The 11,617-nt window shown below is 36.0% G+C and overlaps 1 protein-coding gene across 1 annotated transcript; it reads right to left on the reverse strand.

The window, feature by feature from the left end:
* Window positions 1–1,621: 1,621 nt before the first annotated feature.
* On the reverse strand, window positions 1,622–10,279 carry LOC307163730 (uncharacterized protein). The gene is made up of 6 exons (XM_079879949.1): window positions 10,149–10,279; window positions 6,905–6,957; window positions 4,460–4,750; window positions 3,936–4,181; window positions 3,765–3,827; window positions 1,622–3,659 (listed from the first exon to the last, which is right to left on the reverse strand). Coding segments are annotated over exons 1-6 (816 nt in total). The 5' UTR covers window positions 10,151–10,279; the 3' UTR covers window positions 1,622–3,498.
* Between the last annotated feature and the right edge of the window lie 1,338 nt (window positions 10,280–11,617).

The following is an 11,617-nucleotide window of genomic DNA, read 5'->3' on the forward strand; positions in this document are numbered from 1 at the left end:
CATTTTTACATGTGTGGGATTTTAGAATTGGCAACTTTGCCTGCCCTAATAGAAAGTTACCCAGAGTACACTGTGCTTTCCATTCCTTCTTATATTTCAAGCCCAAAATAAACAGATTTTTGGTAAAAGTTCAGTGAATATTTTTTCCAACAGTTCAAACAAAGGAATTAATCTAAAACAATCAGAAAAACAATGAAAAACAGTATCAAGAACATTACAAAACGGACATGCAAATGAAACCTTTGCATTAAATTTTGACACAAGACTATTTGTTGTCACAGCGCAATGGAGTATTCTCCATTGGAGATCTCCAGATCTCTTAGGAATAGGGGGTTTATACAAACACCTCCATGATGGAGCTAGTCCTGAAGAAATGGATAAGTTTTCTCTCCATTTGGTATCAGTGCGTCTTTTCAATTGAGCATAAAACAAAGATTTCACACAAATTCCATACAACATATTTTTTTCCACATTCTGAAACAAAACATCTTTAAATCCCTTCAATAACAACATATTATTTAAATCCTCATCCAATTCAGATCCTATTTCTACTCTAAGATCTGGAAAGGTCAGGGACTTTTCACCATTTTCAAAAAATGTTTGTACTAAGGTCAAGAAAGATTGAGGAAAAGATTTTTTAAGATCCTCCACTAACCCTTCAACATATCTTTCTGATCTAAGCCCAACTTGATCAGCTATTGATACAGCCGCACGCCATTGACCTTTTGTAGAGTCAATTACAGTAGCTATTCCAGTCTTTAGAAACAGATCAACTACTACTTGAAATCGATGAGTTTATTTTAAAAAGAGAATACTCTATCTAGCTAATCTATCTAACAGTCGAAATCTTAACTAAACAGGAAAACAATCAAACATGATTAAAAACTTACCCTCCATCGTGCAAAAGTATAAAATGTACACAGGGTAACGTTAACTTCCCACTGAACAGACGAGTCCAGAGACAGTTGGAAAAACTATAGAATCTTTGACGGGTCCCCGTTGGTGCGCGCTGACCCTGGTCAACGAGAACCCGCATGAGAGATGTGACGCAGGACGTAACCCCGCCCCCCGGGCGAGATGCCCCAAAATTTATGAATCCCCCAGAGTTGCAGAGTTCTCCTTTAATTTCAGTGTTTCGCCGCTGAGGGCGATGATGATCTCGGTGAACCACTGAACAAGTGTCTGTGGGGTTTAGCTGATCCCTCATCAGTTTTATACATTTGTAGACATTTTAATTATACATTACTATAATTAAAAGGTATAATAGTGGTTAATAGTTTCTTATTTATCATGGAATGAACAAAACAAGCCCTGAAAATTGATAAAAGAAAACATATTACACAGACAATTGATATTTATTCTTATTATATTAGTTAATCACATTTGATAGATTTTACTTTCAATAAAAAATTTGAGTTTGTAAAAGGTATTTTTTGTATATTTTGGTATTAAATATGTACCCAGAAGTGACCAAAACCTGACAAAATCTCCAAAAACGTCCCGTCGTTATTTGTAAATCTGGTATATACAGTATATTACAAAAAACATTATTTTCTGAACATAGCAAAATATTAAAATATGTATTTTCATTCAAAAATACACACCAACAAAAATGTTTCTTAAAGTGGTTTAATTTTGTTCTTTCACAACACTTATTGGCAGATTCACAAAGAACAGTGCAAACGACCTATTAAACACACAAAAGCAACATATACATATATATTTGCATAGAAAACTGTAAAAAAAAATATACATTTATGCATTGCTCACACAAACACTATTTGTGATACGTAGTTTGACACTGATACACATTCTCAATTCATCAGTTGACAGATTAAATAGAAACAATAAAACAATAAAGATTTTTTAGGCTGCTTTACATTAATACTAAATGCAGAAAGAGAATCAAATAATTCCTGAGGTATGGACTGCAGCACAAATGTTTTGTTTTGAAGCAGAAAAAAAGCATATATTGCTGGACTCGAGAACAACTGGAACATTTGATCAATGACCGAGTCCAACACGAGTCCTGAGACGACAGAGAAGCGTCTAGAGCCTGAACTGGAGAACTACAGCACTAGAGTCATCATGATCCACAGATCCTCAGCAGACTTTAGCATTAGCCAGATTAAATAAAAACATGATTGATAGAAGATGATTTGTCTGATTTCTTCAAGCGGTTATATTTACCATCCCAGCAAGCAATTTTGTCGTCTAATAGCCGTCCAAACACAGCCCTGGCGTCTAGGCTAAAACAAGGCTAAATTTGGACTGTCAGTGAAAATATAATAGACGTCTAAACGTAGCCCAAGACTAGACGTCAAATAGACAGCAAATGAATTACTACATATAATAGATAATCAAATACAACTTAAGAATTCTGTTTACTCAAATATAACACATACATGACAATCCATCCCAAAAAAATAAATATAAACTTTTATTAAGAACAAATTATAAAAAAAATCCTAAATTTGAAGGCATTTATCACTAACACATTTATGTCTAATGTACATGTAAGTATAGTCACATGTTTTAGCTATTGTGTTGCATTAGAACAACGAGAAATTTAAGTGTTGTTCTGTATATTTATTGTTGTGCTTAGTTGACTGTATGCTGGATAATATGCAACACTGGAAATTGGCTATCATTAATATAATACTGTACATTCCTTGGAATAGTCAAAAATTGAATTTGTAACCTTTAATTTGTATCGTTTTACATCTCCCGTAAACTGTCACAGAGAACATCAGGACAACAAAACAGACATCTGCTATTCTTGGTTTTGGCAAATAAATTAATAACTGAGAGAAGACCAGCTGTTCACAGTCTATTTTGATAACGAATGGCGATTGTTGTGAGAATCCATATACACAGTTTTATAAATGAGATCCCAGATCTTTGTGTAGGAGTGCAGTCCAAATGTGTTGTAAATGAAATACACTGTAGAGGCTAATCTCCCCTAAAGACATGGTTTAGCCCCTTGAGGTAAGCGATGGAGTCTCTCCCGATTAATCCCAATCTCGGGTTAGCTTTCCATACAAAAAATACAAAATAAAACTTCTAAAATGTCAATACCAATGTGGAATGTCATTGAAAAAACAGTTGTTCTGGAAAACAATGCCAATCGGTATAAAGACATGCACTTTCGCACCGTAGACCAGGAGGAGGAACAAGTCAGTTCACATAAACAGGTTAGTTCAAGTTTAAACATTAAACACAAAATTTCCTTTTACATTTAAATCATAATGTTTTGAAATATACATTTAAATAAATCAATAAATAAACAATTCAAATGTCACAGGATTGTGGGATATCAAAGGCAGTGAAGGATACGCCTGTGCGGCCCTCATCAGATGAAGGGATCTCAGGAGACGGGAAGTGAAACTAACACTGCAGTCGGATGTGTCTTGATGCCTTCAGATCTTGAAATGTGTCCTCCGAAGACTTCAGTTTCCAGAGTTCAGTTTTCAGACACAGCCTAGATGTCCTGGACTACTATTCTCTTTCTTGCATTGGGACCCCTTGGTATGGTTCATGATCAGCGTTCCTGTTCTCACGTTGGTGTTTCCTGATGACAAATACAATCACACCCACCAGAACCACCAGAGCCAGCAGAGCTCCACACACTGACGGCACAATAATCCAGATCTCTACAGCTGAAGGAAGGAGGGAAGAGAACACAGTTTTTAAAATGTTGTTTCTTTTATAATCTCACTGCTTAAAGAGTTTGTAAATCTCTCAATGCCTCCTGTTGTACTTACTATGTTGTTCATTAGGTTTGTGATCCTCTGTTCCCAGTTTTCCCTTTGATCCTGTGCTAGATTCTGTAGAGGAGATTGAAAGGTTACACACAGTTTAGCATCAATTTACTGTTCAAATCCTGATTAAAAATCAGCTCAAATATCTCTCCTCATCCACTGATCTTCTCTCACCTGTAACTGAGACTGTGATCAAGGTTTCTCCTTCATAATCCAGAACTCTGTATGTTCCAGTGTCAGTGACTGTAAACTCATTAATGATCAGAGTCTCGTCACTGACGGTCAGTCGATCACTGTTGACCCCGTGACCTCTCGTCCACACCTCTGTCCAGCCTTCACTAGAGTTTCTCTCCACTTTATCAGCGTTGATCAACAGAACATCCAACTTCAGATCCTCTCCTTTCTGCACAGAGATCTCATCTGAGGAGAGACAGAGACATTATTGATTATTATAATGGTGTAAATCAATCAAGGCCATACGCATATATTTTAGATTAAAGGAATTGAATGTAGTAATTTAAAAACCAGTCACTGAAAAGCCTATAATGAAATCATCTAATCTGAATATTGGATAATTGTTACATTTAATGTGTTTGCTGATCGCAGGCCATGCATGCAATAGTAATATTATTAAACTGTTAACATTATCAGGAAATCGTGAAAGCACATGATGATGGTTTGATCAGTTTTGACTTTACCATGAATATGAAGATGATACTCCAGGGTTTGAGGCTTTGACTGATTATTAGTGTAACGGACTCTCAGAATGTACTTTCCAGCGTCACTGTAGATCAGATCCTTGATGACGACGTCACATGATCCTTCTTTAAACACTCGGTCATTTTCACTATTACATTCTTCATTCTCACAAACAAGGATGTTTTTTGACAGTCTGGTTAAAACAATACGAGAAATCTCTCCGGGCTCAGATTCACATGTCAGGGTGACGCTTTCTCCTGTTTTCCCCGTCACAGGTACAGAAGGGGATTCTGCACACAGACAGAATAAAATTAATTCAATACAAAGAATCAATACTGAAAAATGCATGTATTGTTTCTCTCTATTCTCTGTAATCAATGTTATCATTAACTATTCTTATTTTAGTCAAATATATATATATACAGTGGTGGTCAAAATTGATGGCACCCCTGGTAAATATGATAAAAAATGGCTGTAAAAAATAAATCTGCATTGATCTTTCCTTCAAAAAATTAACAAAAATCTAACCTTTCATTGAAGTAAAAGAATTGAAAGTGGGGGGGGGGGATCACATTATAAAATAAATGTTTTTCTCCAAAACACGCTGGCCATAATTGTTGGCACCCTGTTATTAAATACTTTTTGCAACCTCCTTTTGCCAAGATAACAGCTCTGAGTCTTCTCCTATAATGCCTGATGAGTTTGGAGAACACCTGACAAGAGATCAGAGACCATTCCTCCATACAGAATCTCTCCAGATCCTTCAGATTCACAAGTTCATGTTGGTGCTTCTCCTCTTCAGTTCAGCCCACTCCTCTTCTATAGGGTTCAGTTTAGGGGACTGGGACGCTCATGGCAGAAGCTTCATTTTGTGCTCAGTTACCCATTTTTGTGTTGATTTTGATGTTTGTTTTGGATCGTTGTCCTGATGGAAGATCCAACCACGGCCCATTATAAGATTTCTAGCAGAGGCCGTCAGGTTTTGATTTTTTATCTGTTTGTATTTGCTAGAATCCATAATACCATGTATCTGAACAAGAAGTCCAGGACCTCCAGCAGAAAAATAGGCCCACAACATATAAGATTCAGCAGTATATTTAACCGTAGGCATGGGGTACTTTTATCCCTGTTTGCACCAAACACTTCTGGTGGGTTTGCTGCCAAAAAGCCCTGTTTTTTGTTTAATCTGACCACAGAATCCGGTCCCTTTTGAAGATCCAGTCGTGTCTGACCACTGAATATGCTGGAGTTTATTTTTGGAGGAGCGAGGAGGATTCTTCTTGAAACCCTCCCAAACAACATGTGGGGATGCAGGGGTTGTTTGATAAATTTTTTTTAGGCTTTCTGACCCCAAGACTCAACTAATCTCTGCAATTCTCCATCTGTGAAGAGTCTTTGGCCACTCAAACTTTCCTCCTCACCGTCCATAAATTCAATATAGGCACACGTTCTCTTCCTGGCAGATTCGTAACATCTTTAGTTGATTATAACTTCTTAATTATTGCCCTGATGGTCAAAATGGGGATTTTCAATTCTTTAGATATTTTCTTACAGCCACTTTCTCTTTTGTGAAGCTCAACAATCTTTTGCTGCGCATCAGAACTATATTCTGTGGTTTTACTCATTGTGATTGATGATTCAGGGGATTTGGCCTTTGTGTTTCCTCATATTTAAACTCCTGTGAAACACGAAGTCATAGCTGGACAATTTCATGTTCCTAGTCACCCTGGTGTGCTTAAAAATGTAAATATTAATGGGAATATACTTCAGAAATATTTTTCTCAGAAAAAATTCTAGGGGTGCCAACAATTATGGCCGATGTGTTTTGGAGAAAAACATTTATTTCATAATGTGATTTACCCCCCAATTTCAATTCTTTTACTTAAATGAAAGGTTAGATTTTTGCGAATTTTTTTAAGGAAAGATCAAAAGGATAAGCCATTTTTGATCATATTTACCAGGGGTGCCATCAATTTTGACCATGACTGTATATATATATAATTGTAGGTAATAAGGAGCCAACAATATTAGCTGTGCCACATTTGAACATTTATAAATGTTGATGATGTGGAAGAAATTTAATGTTCTATTATGTTTGCACTTAATTATATTCATAGAATCTTAGAAATATGATGGTAATTAGATTAATGTGGTGTCGATACATATTCTTATTAATATATGTATGTGTATGTCCTTGTATATGACCGGACAAAAGTTAATGTGACTGAATGTATGACCGAGACAGAGAGTCTCCATTCAAGGGTGTATTATGATTAAGCATGATAGACAAATCTAAACAATATGTTATTTATGGCTAAGATGTATCTTCATGTAGCCTCGGGAAAACAACCTTGGGGGAGAAACAACTATAAAGAATGAGGGATACCTGGACCTGAAAATCAAACATTGTTAGGCAACAATTTATCAAGAAATATGATACTGACCACTAAATATGATAAAGCAAAACTGCAGCAGTAGAAGATTCAAGCATCTGAACCTGATGAGAAAACAGAAGAGCTGGTTTATGTCACAGATTCAGGCTAATAATCATAACCACAAACACATTCATATTATGGAGATGAGAGGAAAACCGGAGGCTGCATTTTCAGGACCGCAGTTCTAGGACCACATTTCTAGGACCTGGTTTTTAGTGACAACGCCACCTACCGAATTAGAGGACCAGCGAAAATGGATGACAATCAGAGTGTGAGTATCAAATGCAAATACATTTTTATTTGTTTAAATTTAAAAACAATTGTGATGCATTTCATTGGAAAGTTAACGTAGCCAACGTGATGGTGATTTGCTAAATAGTCTTGAATGCATAGCCATCATATATTAGCCTCTAATGTCAAGTCAAGTCAAGTCAACTTTATTTATATAGCGCTTTTCACAATACAGATTGTATCAAAGCAGCTTCACAGTATTAAATTAAAACATTACATCAATGTTTGTTTCTAGTGTAAAACGTCCACGTTTGGTAATGCTGATCAATAGTATTGTTGATTGATTAATTAAATTAAATTAAGTATCCCCAACTGAGTAGCCTAAGCCAAAGGCAACAGTGGCAAGGAACCGAAAAACTCCATCAGGTGACCTAATGGAGAAAAAAAAAACCTTGGGAGAACCCAGGCTCAGTCGGGGGCCAGTTCTCCTCTGGCGTTTATGAACTAGAGGCCGAATTTAACTGTAAGATTAAAAGTATTATATGAATGCCTGGCTGAAGAGATGCATCTTTAATCTAGTTTTAAACTGGGAGAGCGAGTCTGAGCAACGAACAGTATCCGGAAGACTATTCCAGAGTTTTGGAGCTAAATGTGAAAATGCTCTCCCTCCTTTGGTGGATCTGGATATCTATGACCAAAAGCCTTGAATTTAGTGATCTTAAAGAGCGCGATGGATTATAGGGCGATAGAAGATCCATTAAATAGACTGGAGCTAAGCCGTTTAGGGCTTTATAAGTCAGTAGCAATACCTTGTAATTAATACGGAACTTTATAGGTAACCAATGCAGTGATGATAAAATTGGTGTTATATGGTCAAATTTTCTTAATCTAGTAAGAACTCTAGCGGCTGCATGCTGTATGCTAATGCTGTAAAATTAATTGTTAGCACAATATAGAAGCGACGCGGCGCGCTCATTTTTCCAGGCGCGACTCTGTTCATGGTTGCATAGCAACGACAGACTCCACGGGAGAGCAAGCGTTTGTGGGAAGGAGAAAGCGGTACGAACTGCAAAATTGATACCGAGAACCGTGGATTTTCACTGGTATCAGTACCGAATACTGAAACTTTAACAGTGTGTGCACTCTGTTGTAACTAAGATCTTTTAAATATGAAATTTAAAATTAGAGAGTAGAACATGTTCAACAAAATGTCCCTTATTTAATTCACTTCTCTTTCTCTCTCTTAGGAGTCAGTGATGATGCTGTCCATGAAGTTCTGTCTATGTGGATCACGTCATGAACAAATTTGTTTTTGTGTGTGTTCAAGTTCAGTTGTTATATATTATTTTGTAAAATATACACAATCTTAAATCTACCCCCAGAGTCATCCTTGTGTTCCCTCTGTACTTGAAAATGTGGTCGATCTAGTGACTTAAAAGACTATAACATGATTCCTTGTTTATTTTACTTGAGTTATTATATTATGCTACTTAGACCCAATAATTTCTCAACATTCCTAGGAACCAGGTTTAATTGCAATAAAGAAAGTAGTATTTGGGTGTAATAAAACTTAAAAAACAATCAAATCTAATGTAGTTAAAACTGGGTGGAAATACTGCCTTGGTGGCACTTTTTTCGGTCCTCCAAAACTAGGGTCCTGGAAATGCGTTCCTGGGACTGCGGTTCTCCGACTCGGTAGGTGGCGCTGTCACAAAAAACTAGGGTCCTGGAAATGCGTTCCTGGGACTGCGGTTCTCCGACTCGGTAGGTGGCGCTGTCACAAAAAACTAGGGTCCTGAAAATGCGGCCTCCGGGACTGCAGACGGATAATATTGGATGAGAGGGTCTAAATCTCTAACCATTGGAGAAAGCGTAACGGCTAACTTGGATCACGTGACGCTCCTCAGCCGTGTGATCGTGTGACGGCAGTGACGTCAGTGCCCGCAGAGTTTAATGACATTCAGCTACAGTTTACATTTCTTGTGGATTATTAGCGTGTTGGTCTTGTGAATAAATTATCTATATTTGGTGGTATATCGCTAGTAAAGGTACAGTAGGACTGCATTGTTTGTGGACTGAGCTTTACTGTGGGGAAAAGCGCAAATATCTCTATTAGCTGCAAAGTACTAGTCTCTGCAGGGCGCAAAAAAACTACATTTAAGATTACACTAAAAACTTAATTGTAATTTAAAACATTTTTAATTCATTAAAATGATATTTATTTTTTACTGTAAATTTTCATCATTAGGCACACAGCAGTTGACACAACACTTAATGTTTGAGTAATTAAACAACATACAATATAACATAACATTTATAATTTATAATTAAATTATACATTTAGTCTTTATTCATTAAAATACATAATATCAGCGTTATTTCATATCCATACATGCAGTATGCAGTTAATAGTCAATACAATTCAAGTCTTATCATAACTGGTAAAACCTGAAAGCCAAAGAAAGAAAACATCGGTATTTTTTTACTTTCTTTAGACAATATACAATATCACTCAATATTAATATGAAATGCTATGGTAATGCGGTGTACGAGACGAGGCTGACATCAGCTCCTTTTCGCCAGTTCCTTATTCAGAAAATCTTCGTCCTACGAGTCCTATCTGTCTCGACATTGCCTTCTATGAAATCCATATGAATTGAACTGCTACGGTAATGCCGTAAACGAGTACATCTGTCGCGACATTCCCTTTATAACCACTTTTGTGAGGAAACACTTTATCTTTACAAACAAGTAATCGACAGCCTGTTGGCGAAACATGTTTTACGCTACACAATACTTTTGTTGGGAACGATATGTAGATTTTACTATGATAAAGGTTATTTTATAAAAGAAGACAGAGACGGGAATGTGATTTGGTGATAATCTCAGTACGTTTATCATAAACATGTCGATTTATTATCTTAGCATCATTAGCAGGATTAGTTTTCCACAGACAGAAACACATTGGTTTAATAACACAAAAACACACCGACTGTATATTTAAAAAAATATGAACACTTACATGGTAAACCTTCAGCATGAGTCTTTTGATCGGGCTTCAAAACTTCATAAATTACTGCATTTAGCGAGTGGTGAGACTGACTGAATAATAACAAAACTGAAAGTAACTTTCCTGAGAGTCATCATGTGACTTCCTGAATCCTGAATCTGGGGATTGTCTCCACTAGGGGGCGGAGATGAAACCAGTTCCTTTTTGTCATCTATGAGGAATGCAAAAACAGTAAAAATATATCAAAAATCTATCATGCATCTAATACATCAAGTACTCTTGTCAACAGCCCCTATATACCAGAAACAGCAGTTTCAAATTTCAAGTTTTATTTTAATAAATGACACATTTGTATAATAAAAACGAAGCTTTTGAGTTAATAATATTGGTCCAGTTAAACAAGCTCTTTGTACAATTTAATAAAATAACACATATTATACAGAATCGTGATATTTAATAGTATTATATGATTTGTTAAATGTATTGATTTTACTTTCAATAAAACATTTGTAATTGGTTGGTAAAGGTGTTTTATGCATGTTTTGACTGAGTTTCGCTGCATTTACACAGTTTGTGGAAGAGTTTCGTTCACAGTTTCTCCCGTCTCTAACCAAAAGTATCCCACAAAGATGAGCGATTCAAGAGAAAATAAAATAATATTTGGGCATTATTTATAGTATGATTGCTCAATATTTTCTTCTACTGGTTATGTTTTCGAAGCAGACTGAGCTGTCAAAAAAATACAGCATGATGTTCAGTGACTGACATGATTTAGTAAATTATTTAATAATTTGCATATGAATTCATAAATTAACTTTAATACTGTGACTTTTATTTTGACACCTTAAAATAAAGTGTAACCAAGTTTTCTTTATTATAAATCTATTTTCTTAAAATACTTGATTAGGTTTGTATGTTGCACTAATGGCAGTTATGCAGTAACTCTGTGTAACTGTGGAAACTATACATTCATAAACACACTATTGCAGGAACATGAGGGCGTAAGACATGAGCCCACATTGAGTTTTTTTCTTTTCTTTTTTTAAAGGTGCATTGCGCAAGTCTCTGAGTTTTTACAGAACTATGCCCCCTCTGGCGACAAGCGAAACTGCAACCAGAGGTGTGCACGCTCATTCCGTCCCGAATCCCTCTTATTTATTTTACTGTACAGGATTATAGAGGCAATCGCAGTGATCAGAGAAGGGCTCATTCAGCCCATCAGGCAATTGTTTAAGCATGTATGGGTTGTATGTAAAAGACTGTAAAAATGCTACAGTGAAAAACTGTTAATTGGTTAACAGAAAGTTTCTGTACTATATACGGTAAATAACTGTGATAGATCTAATTTAATGTAATTTTACTGTAAAATACCGTTAAATTTACAGTTTCTGAAAGTGAAAAAGAACAACTCATTGTATAATTTACAGTGAAAAAACGTAAATTGACATTCCCACAATTCCCTGCGTGACACTTCACATTCA

Source organism: Squalius cephalus (assembly GCF_949319135.1).
Source record: "Squalius cephalus genome assembly, chromosome: 8".
NCBI classification, from domain to species: Eukaryota; Metazoa; Chordata; class Actinopteri; order Cypriniformes; family Leuciscidae; genus Squalius; species Squalius cephalus.

Coding starts and splice junctions, on each gene's coding strand:
- LOC307163730 (XM_079879949.1), bottom strand. Junction 4,751..6,904: donor TTGCTTTATCATATTTAGTG/GTCAGTATCATA, acceptor GTCTGTGTGCAG/AATCCCCTTCTGTACCTGTG. Junction 3,660..3,764: donor CAAACCTAATGAACAACATA/GTAAGTACAACA, acceptor TCCTTCCTTCAG/CTGTAGAGATCTGGATTATT.